The sequence below is a fragment of the Rosa rugosa genome, chromosome 5, assembly GCF_958449725.1.
Source record: "Rosa rugosa chromosome 5, drRosRugo1.1, whole genome shotgun sequence".
Classification (NCBI taxonomy): Eukaryota; Viridiplantae; Streptophyta; class Magnoliopsida; order Rosales; family Rosaceae; genus Rosa; species Rosa rugosa.
In genome coordinates this window covers 50,930,306-50,945,933 of record NC_084824.1, presented here as the reverse complement: position 1 = coordinate 50,945,933, position 15,628 = coordinate 50,930,306, and the positions used below count along the sequence as shown (strand labels likewise).

Below are 15,628 nucleotides of genomic sequence, written 5' to 3'. Positions count from 1 at the left end.
CTAGGAGAACTTTGAGGTCTATGACTGGAATGGTAAACCAGTCTTCCTCTGAATAAGAGGTAATTGTTTAATGGAGTACTCATCATGTGGATGACAAAAAATTCGAGGAATCTCGCTAATGCCAGCATCGAAAAGGCCTTAAACACCTTCCTTTGTGTCATTAAAAGCTTTTAGTTCATTTGTTCTGTGATACTTTGTTGGAACCTCATTTCCACATAGTAAATCATAGCAGCCAAACTCTCCAACAGAAGCTCTTCATCATATTACTCTAAATAACCTGGTCATCTCAACAAGGTCTTCATTATCTTTTTTAGAATGTCATTTGCACATTAACAAGTATATCACTCATAACTATTACAATTAAAGCAAATAATGTATGCCTAAAGAGTACTGCTGTAAGTGTATAATTTAGTAGCACACCTAGTGTTCATGGCAAGGCAATTAAGCTCCTCCTTCTCCAAGTTCAAAGCTTAAAGTGAGCCAAAGCAGAGGTACCATCAAGGCCTTTCTCATCGAAGTAGGCAATATAGTCCCTAACAGTAGTCTCCCTGTACTTTGGAGGATAGTCTTCTGATAATAACTCCTTGATTGGTCCGTAGAGCTTTGTCAATGGCAGCATTCCTGTGCTGAAAAAGCTTGCAACTGATACCCTAGGACCTCTATGGTTTGCCAGTACCCTGTGCTCTACACTCTTGAATCTATCATTTGATATAAGCTGCAACCTCAAAAGATCTCTATTCAATCAACATGAAAATCCCAACAGGAAACTAGACTGAAATAAGTACTGAGACATATCCTAAACATAACGTCCTAGACCAGCTAACTAGAATAGACATGCATGATCTGTGAAATCATAGTATAACGGTATTTTCTTTCTTAATTATTGCAACTCAGAAATATGTTCATTGTTTAACTTGACTTCACCATTTCAACTCGATTGTGTTATTTAGAAAGATAAAAGCAATGATGCTTAAACTTGCCTGTACAAGATCTCCAATGTTAACCACTAAAGCACCCGGTACATGGGGTACATCAATCCATTTGTTCTGGTGAAGGACTTGAAGACCACCAATATTGTCTTGCAGAAGGACAGTCATGAAGCTATTATCTGCATGCTTGCTTGTGCCTATTGTTAACTCTGGTTGTGGACAAGCAGGATAGTAATGCCCTAAAACCAGAAGCCCCTCACTGCAATCTATGTCATTCAAGTGACTTGGATTTAGCCCAAGAGCCTCGGACAACAACTCAAACAACAGCTTCCCCAACTTCATTACTTGCTTTGAGTATTCAATAAGGATTTCTCTGCAAATTGGAAACCCACAAAACCTAGCATATGAGGCAGTCATATATACCATCTTGTTTCTCCTAAAACAAAAGTTTATCATATGTGTGTTTAAGGTATACACACGTTTATTACTATTACAGTATAACATATCTGCAATTTTATTTTTCTATGGACCAATTCCTTTTTCTATATGAATGTATATCGAATTGTAAATGGCTTCAAACTTGTGCAATACAAGGTTGGTTTATGCAGAATGGTGGTTTCTTCAATACAACCTAGTGCCAGGGACAGGATTTTTGTAATTCAAGACAACCAACTAGCCTATAGTAAGGTTGCTTACTCATTCATAGATGAAACCAAGAGATCCCTCTCTCTTATTTGATATATGATTCTTCATCTCCGTGGCATTCTACCCTAAACCCCTCCAATATCATAAGCAACTGGGCCAGTTCTGACACAGGCCAAGTACTAGCAAAGACTAGCTTGTTATGTGATGCTGCCTACCCATCTGTATAGTTCTTACAAGTACTTAAATGATGCATGAATAACTTCCCTCTTAGCTACCAAAACGGAAATGTACGTCAAAACATAATTATACCATCTAATTCATGAATTAACTAAACACAGTCATATACTTACCAAGTATAGCACATAGATAAAAGAGTTGAACACTTATGCAAGTACCTGCATACTTCTGGCAAGTCTTCTGTCTTAGGAGGAGTAGGAGCCATATAACACAAAAAACTATCCCTCCAATTAGTTACCGGTGCACTATACAGATCAAAGTTGCTGTTGTAGACGACTGGACCACTGGAGTGATCACGAGTATAAAACTGTTTCTTCATTTCAGTATCCTGCTCATAAAACCCACGTACCCCATCCTTAATCTCCTCCAGCACATCAAAAGGTATTCCATGATTGGAAATTTGAAAGAAGCCCCAAGTCGCTGATGCTTCTCCAACTGCTGCAACAATCTCCTTTCCTTTAGTTGGATCGAAGAGGCCTTCGAGGTCTATGACTGGAATGCTAAACCGGACTTCTTCTGCATCAGAGGTATTGTCAATGGAATATTCATCAGGTGGATGATAAAAAATTCGAGGAATCTCGGTTATGCCAGCATCAACAAGGCCTTTAACACCTTCCTTTGTATCATCAAAAGCTTTTAGTTCATGTTTTCTGTCATAGTTGGTTGGAACCTCATTTCTGTTGGTAGCTACCATCTTGGTCTGTGCTAAGGTAAAGCTTAAGGCATCTTAGACTTGGACTGGACAAATAAGATTAATACCAGAAGTGTACGAGCTTCTGTGGCCACAAAGGAGGATGCCAAAAAGTCACTCTCCAATCTTATCTACAAGTGACTGTTGGAGAGGAAAAATCTCACATTAAAAAAGAGACAAAAGATAATATAACTTGTAAGTAGATGGTCACACACCCAATTATACCAAGGCCTTTTGTGATTAAAACTCAATGTCTAACGGGTTGTTAAGTTGGAACATTATCGGATTGTTAAGTTGGAACATTATCCGTACAATAGTGGGTCACGGGGCAACGCTTGTCCCCGTTTAACATGGTGTCGGAGTGGAAGCAGATTTATGTCTAATTTACATGCATACAGAAACCATTGGTCACCCTATAATTCATGACTGAAACGGTTTCAAGAACACAGTGGTTCCAGACAGAACCAAGATTTTGTGGAGTGCAAGTGCAACAAATGGTTGTCCCTGACGAAATTGGCAAGCTTTTTCCATGCAAGACACTACTGCTTGTGAAGCTAAAAAACTACCCTATTACACCACATTCATTTGTAAGCATTCTTGTTCGAGGTATAGAGTCTATATATTACGTAAAGAAATGTCATAGGATGCAAGAACTAATTATGGCATACAATAAATGTGAAGACCAATTATGGCATACAGTATATGTGAAGAGTATCCTCATTACATCCTGCATACTCCTGTCAAGTCTTCTCGCTCAGTAGGATTAGGAGCCATATACTACATAAAAGTATCCCTCCAATTAGAGGCCGGTGCACTATAGACATTGGAGTTGCTATTGTAGAGCACAGGACTACTGAAGTGATCGATCACGACTATAAGGTTGTTTCTTCACCTCAGTGTCCTGCTCATAAAACCGACATACCCCATTTTTTATCTCCTCAAGAACATCAATAGGTATTCCATGATTGACTATTTGAAAGAAGCCCAAGTCTCTGATGCTATTCCATCTTCTGCAACAATCTCCTTTTGTTTAGTTGGATCTAGGTGACCTTAGAGGTTTATGACTGGAATGGTAAACCGAGCTTCCTCTGAATCAGAGGTATATATTGTTAATGGAGGAGTCATCAGGTGGATGATCAAAAATTCGAGGGATCTCAGTTATGCCAGCATCAACAAGGCCTTTAACACCTTCCTTTGTGTCATCAAAAGCTTTTAGTTCACTTGTTCTGTCATAGTTTGTTGGAACCACATTTCTGTTGGTAGCTACCATCTTGGTCTGAGGCAAAGTCATGATTCAAACCTGATAGTGTTTGATGTGAGCTGAGAATATCATTTTAAAATGACTGGAGTTGCAGAGAAATTGCAAGTTGACACCATAGTATTAATTTCTGTGGTGGCCAAACCTATTATTGCCGAAAAGCCAATCTTTGACCCTAATTAGTTGATCAACTGATCAAGTGGTAGTTGGCCATTAATTCTGAACATGGTATTTATAAATAACAACATAGAGTTACAGTGATTATTAGCAGCAATATATACAAACAGATATATAAAAAGTTATTACTCCACATAGAGATCATAGTAGCCAAACACTCCAACAGCAGCTCGATCTTCAGCATATTACTCTAAATAACCCGGTCATCTCAACAAGCTCTTCAATGTCTTCCTTAGAATGCATGTCATTTGCACATGAGTTTGAGGACAGGGAAATCATAGCCAAACACATTAGTAACAAGTACACCACTTATTGTAACCAAAAAAAAAAAAAAAACAAGTACACCACTTATAACTATTACAATCAAAGCAACCGATGTATGAGTACTGCTATAAGTGTATAATTTAGTGGCACACCTAGTGTTCTTGGCAGGGTTCCTCTTCTCCAAGTTCAAAGCTTAAAATGAGACAAGGCAGACTTCCCATCAAGGCCTTTTTCTTTGTAGTAGACATTAAAGTCCCTCACAGTGGTCTCCCTAGCCTGTACTTTGGAGGATTATCTTCTGATAATAACTCCTTGATGGGTCCATAGAGCTTGGTCAATGGCAGCATTCCTGTGCTGAAAAAGCTCGCAACTGATACTCTTGGACCTTTAAGGTTTGCCAGTACCCTGTGCTCTACACTCTTGAATCTGTCATTTGATAGAAGCTGCAACTTCAAAAGAATTCTATTCAACATGAAATTCCAATACAGAAAACTAGATTGAATCAAGAATGAAACATATCCTAAACATAAGATCCTATACACATCAGTAGCATAAAATAGACATGTGCGCTCTGTGCAATCATAGTATAACTGTATTCTCCATTTTATTTTATTTTTAATTGCAACTTACAAATTTTGTTCATTGTGTACTTGACCATTTCGAGTTTCTCTGTCATATCATTATAGTATATCAACAGTCACAATTATGATTGGCTGTAGTTGCAACTGTTGATTTAACTCTAAAAATAAGACTGACGATACTGAATTAACAAAGATAAAAGTGAAAAATAACTCAAACTACGGGGATCAAGATAGTGATTTTGTTCCGTTAAATAAATAAAAAATTGTTTAAGTAAAATAGATTCGAGAGAGAATTGTAGAGAGAGATGTGTGTTATTATTGAGAATAGGAGCCCTATATATAGGGATTACAAAGTACTAGTTCTAATGTTACAAGGAATACCAATCCGTGTAGGATTGGAAAATCTAGAACCTTCTCTCCTATTGCTACTCCTAGTTTGATAAGGCACACTAAATCGATATTCCTTCAACACTCCCCCTTGTGCCGCTTCAAACTTGGTGGTGACGCTTCATCCGTTGCCTCGTTAAAAACCTTGCCAGGTAACAAAAACTCTGTGGGATAAAAATAACCCTGGTCGAAGGACAAAAAGAGCACAACACGTCCTTCACTCTTCGAGATCGAACATGCAGACATCATAACTCCCCCTGATGTCGATATCTCCCCCTGATTGCTACAATCGTGGGAGTTCGGATAACTTTCTCAATCCGATGCTCTTCACATGTTTCTCGAAGGTGGATTTAGGTAACGACTTAGTGAATAAGTCCGCTACATTATCCTCTGATCGAATTTGATTCACTTCAATCTTTAGAAGTGATTGTTGTTGCTGATTATAAAAGAACTTAGGCGATATATGCTTGGTGTTGTCGCCTTTGATGAAACCTAACTTCATTTGTTCAATACAAGCTGCATTATCCTCATAAATGCATGTAGGTTCATCTGTGGTAGACTTCAAACCACAACTTCCTTGAATATGTCGAATCACAGACCTTAGCCATATACATTCACGAACGACTTCATGTAGAGCAATAATCTCTGCATGATTCGAGGAAGTAGCAACAAGGGTCTGTTTGGTAGACCTCCAAGATATCGCAGTCACTACTAGAATTTACCCTTTTAGTCACAAAATTATAGGTGACAAACCTTAAAATTGTGACCTATTGTTAGAATAGGTCACAAAATTTCTAATTTCGTCACCCATACTTTTGTCCTTGAAACCAACAATCTTCCCCATTTATTGTGACGGAGGGGTTGTAGTTAGTGTCGAAATTTTTTGACACTAATCAGGTTTTTTTTTTTTAAATTTTTTATTTAAGGACCTATCGTCAGTCTACTAAAAGCCTCAACAAAATGCGGGAAAGCTAAAAAGATCCAAAAGCTTTTTGGCATAAAATTTTAGGGTCTGGCTGTCTGGGAGGGAAATTTACCGCCATTCGGACCAGCCAAAACACTGGGCTTGAATAAAAAAAGAGTAAATTGCATTTTCCATCTCTACCCGCACATAAAAAGAAAAGAAAAGAAAAAGTTAATTAGAACACTGAGACCCAGAGATCAAAATCCCTTCTCTCTCGCGTGAGAGAAGTTACGGTTTCGAAAGTGCAAAAGTTTATGGAACTCAGTTGTGTAACTTGGAGAATATGGCTGGCCGGGCCATGCGACGAGTCCTGTCTGGGCGGCAGAAATAGTGTTCGACACTTTCTGGTAGGGAAGGTCCTCACAACGAAATCGCTTAATAAGGAGGCTTTTTTCAGGAAGATGAAAGATCTTTGGCGCAGGAGAGAGAAGTTTTCGATCTATGATATGAATGGATCTGACCAATTCTTGGTCGGGTTTAGTAGTTCCGAACTAGATTGACGGAAAGTGTTGCAGGGGTGGATCTGACCGATTTCAGGTTAGAAACTTCACAATCAAAACCCATAAGCTCTAAATCTCAATTTCAATTTCTCTCTTGCACTGCTTGTATTATCCCTTTCTTTTAATTTCCAGATTTTCCTTGAGCTATATTTGAAATTTTCTTTAAATGTGTTAATGGGTATTCAATTTTCCTTAATTTCAAGGGTACTATTGTCCGCAAAAGCTAGCATTGGTATTGAGAAATCAATCTTGTTCTCTCTTGCTTGCTAATGCTACCTTCTTCAGTTCTTCTCATGGATAAGGTAAGCTAGCCTTCATAAAGTTATTTCAGTTTTGTTCTTTTGTTTCTGAAATTGATCTAGTCACAGATTTTTGTTGTTGTTTTTGTGAGGTAACTACTGGTAGTTTATAAGGTTGTTGCTGTATATATGCTTGCTAATCTATGTTTTCCTTTTGGAGATTTTGGTAATGGGGTTGATTTGGGTGTGTGGAAACAGCCTCATTTCCAAGTTGGGTTTTTCTGGGTTCTTTCAGTAAAAGAGATCTAGGGGTTTGATTTTGGTTCTTACCTGCAGAGGAGGCTGAAGAGGGCTTTCAATCTCAATTTAAGGAAAGGTATTAATTCAAAAAGTTTTCATTATCTGGAGCTCTTTGTATATGGTTAATTCTTATTACTGTTGGATACTTTTTTCTTCTCTATTAGGGAGATAAAAGGAAGTGAAAATCTGGAGCTTTTTACTGTTGTTGTTTCTAGCATAGATACTAAAAATCTAATCACATTTAGACTTTTTTATGGTAATGTAGAACTTGACTGAACTAAGCCAATGGGCGTTGTTAAGGGTAGTAATGTTCTGCAATTGTTGGTTTAGTTCGGAAGAAATTGATCATAGTTTTCATCTTTAATGGTTGTTTGTATATTGGCTAATGTGAAATAATTAATTATAAAGATTGTAGTATGTTTCATAGTCTGAAAGTGGGCTGAAAGGAGAAAACTTTAAGCATTTTTTCTTCATCCTGTTCCTTTGCTTTGTGCTTTACTGTGTGCCAATTTTCATCTAGGTTGCCTTTGGGAGACTTCATATGTGGTTTAGTATGTTTCTGCTCTCTCTGAGGTATGGCTTTGGTTCTCTCCCGCTCTTCAATTTGTTTGATGGTTTCAGTACCTCACTATTTTCTTTTACAGGTTGATTAAGCTTCTTCTTGTTATTTTCTCCATCAATTGGAAATGTTGGGTTATTCTTCGTTGATTGGTTATGATTGATAATTGCTCTTTCGTTAGGGGAATGAGGTCAATTATGATGAGAAAGGTAAAATGTTAGTTGTCAGGAGGGGACCATAAGAGAATAGCCAGAGTTAAGAGTCAACTTTGATTACCATGGCCAAGTTGCAAATGACCTTGCTGTTATAGAGGTTCAAGGAGAACCCCCACTTCAAAAGGATAAAGTGTCAAACTGAGTGTTCAGCTCTATCTATTTGTTTTTCCAAATCCACCAAGTTTCATTACTTAAAGTGTCAATTGCGTCTCGTCTTTGCTATTTCTACTGTTAATAACATGTTTCTTTTGTTTTTCTTTTTTAGTCTGTTACCTTTTTGAGCTTAACTATATATGCATAGCTTTGCTAACACACCTGTTTGTCTTGTAGGGGTAAATATGATATCTGGGCTGCTCTTTTAGCTCTTCTTCCTTATCGGGTAGGACCTCGATCTTTTGATTCATTCCCTTGAGTGTATGCTTCGGTTGGAGTGTTAGAATTGAGTTAGACATTAGCTTTGAACATATAGTTATATGGCACTTTATAGTACTGAGTTGATTTTTCTTGTGAAGTTCTAGGTACATAATATATGCAGCTTGTATTATGCATGTCTGTAGTTGCATTTAGTTTTTATTGAATGCATTGTCCATCAACAATGTGTAGTAAATCTATTTTCCCCCCATTTCATTACAGTTCTTGAATCACTCGATTTGGCTTTCCATTAGCTAGAAGGGGAAGTTACCAATTGTCAAATCTGGAAGAACTTAGTCACAATTCCAAGGTATGTTACATGTTTGTTATATGTTCGTGTTTTTAACATTTTATTTTTGTTTCAGATTGAATTCTTAAGTTACATTCGAGATTGTTCTGCCATCCCTACTCGTTGTATTGTGAAATAGGGTCTTAAAAAGGACACAATTTGTTCTTCAATTTCTGCATCCACGTCTAACCCAACAAATGCTCAACTTATGAGGTACATTGTTCTATTGGAAGAGCGACTTGCTTCTCTTGAGGGTGAGAAACAATCTCCTACGCCTAATGTGGAAGAAGAGGGTGGTGAGGAGGGTGATGAGGATTTGGATGTGCTTTAGTTGTTGATATTCTTATTAGTTTTTTGCAAGTTATATTTTGGATGTACAAATGAAGCCATGACACAATTTGAATGTAAAAATGATGCCTTGAAATTTCAAATGCATCCAACACCTAATATGTAACTTTTCAAGTTACTTTGTACAGTATTGGCTGATAAGCATGTTAACATATATTTATGCTACTTAATTATTTACCTATTACTTGTTGTGGTGAAGACGTGAAGTGTTGATAATTATACTTATTAATTTAAAATTAATTTTCATATATGCTATATATTGGAGAAAAAAGTCTGCATGTCACCCATTCTCAAAATTAAAAATTAATATTTTATAATTAGACACAAAATTAATTTTCACCAATATGATTGCACTCTTTGGCACCAAAATTTAAAAATGATTCAAAAATGGTGACAAACTATTTTCGTCACCAATAAAATCAAATTTGGCGGCAAAAAAAAAATTGGGAGCAAAATAAAAAAAGGATAAGATTTGAAAAAGAATGGGTCACGAAATATCAGAGATTGAGTGACAAAATTATTTTGTCACCCACACTCATTTTAGTGACGAACTTAACATTTCGTCACCTAATGGAATCAGTCACGCACTATAGGTGACGAAATTGGTGACGAACTTTTTTTGTCACCCATACCTTTGGGTGACGAAATTTTCAAAATAGGTGACAAAAGTGGTTTGTCACTCATTGGGTAAATTCTAGTAGTGAGTGCTTCCCATGGTAAAGACATAACCAGTTTGGGAGCGACCGTTGTGAGGGTCAGAGAGGTACCATGCATCAGCAAAACCCATCAAGACATCATTGTCGTTTTGATGGAGGGAGATAGGAGGACGCCGGCCACCATGAGCGGCGGCGGCAACATGGCCGGCGGCCATTCCATGGACGGGGGCGTTTTGCCTTTTGGGGTCCGATCCCAACTTTCCGTCATTCCTTTTCTCTCTGTAGGGATAGAATAGGCCCATATCAATCGTACCTCTTAGGTATCGAAAGATGGTCTTTACACCAATCCAATGACGGCGTGTTGGCGCAGAGCTATGTCGAGCTAACAAGTTCACTGCGAATGAGATATCCGGTCTTGTGCATTGAGCTAAGTACAATAATGCGCCTATTGCACTCAAATAGGGCACTTCGGCCTCTAATGGTTCTTCGTCCTCATCCCTTGGACGAAATGGATCTTTTCCGGGCTCAAGACTACGGCCGATCATGGGAGTACTCGCAGGCTTCGCTTTATCTTCATTAAAGCGCCTTAGGACCTTCTGAGTATATGCAGACTGATGGATCAAAATCCCATCACTACGGTGCTCGAGTTCTAAACCGAGACAAAACCGTGTTTTCCCAAGATCTTTCATCTCAAATTCGGATTTCAAGTATTTAGCAGTTTCCTTCAACTCATCTAGAGTTCCAATTAGGTTCATGTCATCGACATAAACTGCTACGATTGCAAATCCGGAACTTGTTCTTTTAATGAACACTCATGGCATATTTCGTTGTTAATATATCCCTTCCCAATCAAGTAGTCACTTAGACGGTTATACCACATCCGTCCGGATTGTTTTAATCCATATAGTGAGCGTTTTAATCTTATTGAAAACGCGCTCCGTGGTTTAGAGCCACTTGATTTGGGTAATTGAAGTCCATCTGGAACCTTCATATATATCTCTGAATCTAGATCCCCATAGAGATATGCTGTAACCACATCCATAAGCTGCATGTCAAGTTTTTCGGAAACTACCAAACTGACAAGGTAGCGGAACGTTATAACGTCCATTACGGGAGAATATGTCTCCTCGTAGTCGATTCCAAGGCGTTGTGAGAAACCTTGCGCCACAAGGCGGGCTTTATATCTTACCACCTCATTTTTCTCATTACGCTTTCTAACAAATACCCATTTATGGCCAACAGGCTTTACACTTGGGGGTGTCTGCGTTACAGGCCCAAATACCTGTCTCTTTGTTAATGAATCCAATTCAACCTGGATCGCATCTTTCCATTTAGGCCAATCTGCTCTTCGTTGACATTCTTCAACAGAGCGAGGTTCGATATCATCATATTCTATAATTCCTTTTGCAATATGATATGCAAATGCATCATCAATCGCCATAGAATTTCTATCCATCATCTCATGTACACTAGTGTAATTTATGGAGATCTCTCTTTTCTCTGGAGTTGGTTCTGACATTGGAGCGTCCCCCAATGATGTCTCTTGGACATAACCATAATCCGGAATATTCTCATGAGATGGATTATTCACATCGATGATTAATGGATTATTCTGTGCCAAACTCGCTTTCTTTCTTGGGCGAGAATCCATCGAACCTATGGGCCTCCCGCGCTTCCTGGCAGGAGCCGTGGGCCTAGCCATAGCGTCACCATCATTGAGAGATGGGACGTTGGCGCCATGCTCATGCATTCTTGAGTTGGCGTCATGTCCTCTACTTTTAGGGACTTCAATCCTTGCAGGCACGTTTGCAGCAGGTATGTGTGATCTCGTCACTTTAGCGATATCAGAAAACTCATCAGGCATCGATTCTGCTACGTTCTGAAGATCGAGAATTCTCCGCACTTCAATTTCGGACTGTGCGGTTCGGGGATCAAGATGAGACAGAGTGGGGACAGACCACGACAATTCCTGTCATTCCTGTTGAACATTGATGTTCTTATCTCCCCCTAACGACGGGAAGACTGTCTCATCAAAGTGACAATCCGCGAATCTAGCGGTAAAGAGATCGCCTGTCAAGGGTTCTATGTAGCGGATAATCGTTGGAGAATCATATCCAACATAAATGCCTAATCGTCGTTGAGGACCCATTTTGGTGCGCTGTGGCAGCGCAATTGGCACATAAACTGCACACCCAAATATGCGTAAGTGTGAGACATCAGGCTCATACCCAGTAACCATCTGGGACGCAGAGAAGGGTTGAGTGGCAGTGGGCCTCAGACGAATAAGCACAGTTGCATGCAATATTGCATAGCCCCAAGCAGAAATAGGGAGATTGGTGCGCATTACCAATGCCCTAGCGACCATTTGTAGTCGTTTAATGGCGGCTTCTGCGAGACCATTTTGGGTGTGAACATGAGGAACATGATGTTCAACATCAATCCCAATGGACATGCAATAATCATCAAAAGTCTTTGATGTAAACTCTCCAGCATTGTCTAATCTTATAGACTTAATAGGATGATCAGGGTGGTGAGCCCTTAACTTAATTATTTGTGCTAGGAGTTTAGCAAATGCAGCGTTCCTTGTGGACAATAGCATGACATGTGACCAGCGTGTCGATGCATCAACCAATACCATAAAATATCGAAATGGTCCGCATGATGGTTGAATAGGTCCACAAATATCACCTTGGATTCTTTGCAAGAATGGTATATTTTCTTTGGTGTCCTTTGCATAGGATGGTCTCGATCCTAACTTTGCTAAAGAGCAGGCTTTGCAGAAAGAATGATGGGCTTTAGAAACAACCAATGAGGATTTTGGTTGAGCCACAAAATCACAAGTGACTTTAGAAGTAAAAGTTGGAGACAAATGAGCCTTGGTGGCGTCAATGCCACCCTGAGGCCGCAGGGGGAAGGCGGCGCCGGTCAAGGATGGCCGGATTTGGGGGTGAACGGCGCCGTGAGGCGCAGGGGCTCATTCGGTGTCCAAAAACCGAGTTTTACTTCTTTTCGTTCTGAAAAAGGGATGTCCGTGTGAAGTCTTTAATATACGGATCATCATGTCACGACCTGGGTGTCCCAAACGGTCGTGCCAAAGCCTATATATGTCGGAATCCCATAAATCATCTCTCATGACATGGTTGGATTCAATGACTCGAATAGTGGTTGCATACAACCCACTAGAGCGACACATAAGTTTCTCTAAGACTCGTTTATGTCCGTAGTCATTAGAGGTGATGCAAAGGAACTCTTGTCCATTCTCACAATGTGTTTCCACATGAAAACCATTGGCTCTTATATCTTTGAAACTCAATAGGGTTCTTCCTGCCCTAGGAGCATAAAGAGCTTCGGTGACATTTAAAATTGTGCCATTTGGCAATATAAATTGGGCTGGTCCTCGACCATGAATCAATTGAGATTATCCAGCCATCGTAGTCACAGAAGATTGAGTAGGCGTCATCTCAAGAAATAACTGCCTATTTCGAAGTATGGTGTGCGTAGTAGCACTATCCACGAGGCATTCTAGCTCTCCGGGAAACATACTTGAAATTAATAAAGTTCGAATCAAAATCGACACTTTATTTCAATGAAAGCCAATGATTACGTCAAAGTTTCTAAATTTAATCCAAAAAGGGTAATCAAGCTTAGACAAGTAGTAGTTACTCAATCCGTTTGGTAATTCCAATTTGGTTGTGACCAGGTATGGTAAGGCGAGATTTTGGTGGAGCGTTGCTCACTTTTAAAACCATTCTCTCAGTTCAAACCTTGCCTAGACATCACAATTACTCTTGAGTACGCCTAGTGAGAAAGAGTTATAACCACTGTCTTTGTTGATAGTTTCCAAATTTTTGGATATGGATTGAAACCAATGACGCTTATATGGTCAGATTTTTATGCTTACGAACGCTCTTAGTCCGTAGCCTACGAACACTCTTAGTTCGTAAAAATCGATGCTCACGGACGCTCTTAGTCCGAAGATTACGAACGCTCTTAGTTCGTATGTAGCGTGAATCCCCACGATTCCGCTTTGAATCGAACCCACGTTCTATGAAAGGTGGGATGAAGAAGAAGGGAGGTTTTTAAGTCCCCGAGAAAAAGAAGAAATATTTAAATTTCAAAACTTACTCTTGAATACTTACTCATGAATTTCAGAATTTGAAATTCTCAATACACGCGTGTGTTGATGCAGGCGTGTAGGATTGCAGGCGTGCTATCGATCCTGGGTCGGGGATTGCAAACTATCTTTCAATCCCTGCTGTGTGGCCGATACAGGTCTGGCCGAGGTAAGCCGAGGAGCTGGCCGACAGATGCGTGCGCAGGGGCGCGTAGGCGCTGCAGGGGCAGGCACGCAGATGAGGCTAGCGTGGGCTAGGAGCTGCTGCAGTGATGCTTGAAGGTGGCAGCAGCGGTTTTCAAGGATTTTTTTTTTTGTTGAAATTCGGAGCAGATCTGCCTCTGAACATCTTTCACTTCGATTGGTGTACAGGTCTCAAAACAACTCCGATAAGGCTGAAATTCGGAGGTCAGATAGTAGAGATAGAGACGAACAACTTTGATGAAGGAAGCATTTTGATATGAGGTCCCTATCAAGACGTTTCGGGGCTTGCAATCAGACTGATCTGCACAGTAACTAGCGTCCTGCTGTGCAGCAGGGGCAGCAGGTGTGCGGCGATGCTGCAGGGGCAGTAGGCGGCACACGGGTGCGTAAGGGCTTCAGGGGCAGCGTGCAGCGCAGGGGCGCGCAGGTGGGCAGCAGCGGCTAGTCTAGCACGGGCTAGGTGCAATTGTGAAAAGGTGATGTTGAAGAATTTTCTGGTTTTGGATTTTTGATTCTCAAGGTTAGGGCTCGTGCTGATAACGTGTTTAAGTATAATAGATTCGAGAGAGAATTGTAGAGAGAGATGTGTATTATTATTGAGAATAGGAGCCCTATATATAGGGATTACAAAGTGCTAGTTCTAATGTTACAAGGAATACCAATCCGTGTAGGATTGGGAAATCTAGAACCTTCTCTCCTATTGCTACTCCTAGTTTGATAAGGCACACTAAATCGATATTCCTTCAACATTAAGTTGATTTTCCTAGTCTGTTTACTATACTGGCGCCATGGATAGAATTCTTTTGGGGTTTTCAGCTTATATAAAATGATAGATTCAAAAGTGTAGAACACATGGTACAGGCAAACCGAAGGGGTCCAAGAGTATCGGTTATGATCTTTTTTCAGCACAGGAATGCTGCCATCTACAAAGCTTTAAGGATTGATCAAGCAATTATTGTCAGAAGACAATCCTCCAAAGTACAAGGAGACTACTGTGAGGAACTACTTTGTGTACCGCAGCCAGAACGGCCTCGATGTCGATGGTAGCTCTGCATTGTCTCATTTTTAGATTTGAACTTGGAAACACAGGAGTATTAATTACTACATTGAATATACAGTGCCACACTATATATTCCTATGCCTATATTTGGCAAATATTTCATTGTTACACAGAGATGCAAATGAAACCTATCCAAATAACCTATCCAAATATTCACATTATCACAATTATTTTGTTTCAGCTTCAAATGTGGCTGGTGTATTAGAAAGTTAAGTTATGTTGAATATACATTCTGCCACTATCTTTTGGCCGCCACAAAAATAAAAATAAATCTTGCATCCATTTGAACGAAGAAGGTTAACCGATGAAAAAGGAAGGATACTAGCGCGCATTTCTTGTTCATAAATTTCTCCGTTACGAGTTCTTTCATTATAAATGATCTTCTCTGCTCTCTTATATTCAATTCTGGTCTGAACTAATTCCAACTACACAGACCAAATAAGGTTGCAACCAAAGCTTTTGATGACAAAAAGGAGTGCCGGTAAATTTCTCCAATTGATTGCCAATGAAGGTCAAAGACTGAATTGTTGACGGTATTATTCTTTGGCCGCCACAGAGTCAACTTGCAACCTCTTCAATCATTATAAAATTAATGATCTT

The 15,628-nt window shown here is 39.6% G+C and overlaps 1 protein-coding gene across 2 annotated transcripts; it reads right to left on the bottom strand.

Annotated features, from left to right (window-relative positions):
- Positions 1-240: 240 nt before the first annotated feature.
- On the bottom strand, positions 241-2,563 carry LOC133708597 (1-aminocyclopropane-1-carboxylate oxidase homolog 1-like). 2 transcript variants are annotated; one of them, XM_062134063.1, is made up of 3 exons: positions 1,970-2,563; positions 981-1,326; positions 241-715 (listed from the first exon to the last, which is right to left on the bottom strand). In XM_062134063.1, the coding sequence occupies exons 1-3, from the start codon at positions 2,503-2,505 to the stop codon at positions 464-466; spliced, it is 1,134 nt and encodes a 377-aa protein (XP_061990047.1). In that variant the 5' UTR covers positions 2,506-2,563; the 3' UTR covers positions 241-463. The 2 variants fall into 2 exon arrangements, with proteins under 2 accessions (XP_061990047.1, XP_061990048.1); XM_062134064.1 differs by having other exon boundaries at positions 981-1,302; positions 1,970-2,561.
- Positions 2,564-15,628: the final 13,065 nt, after the last annotated feature.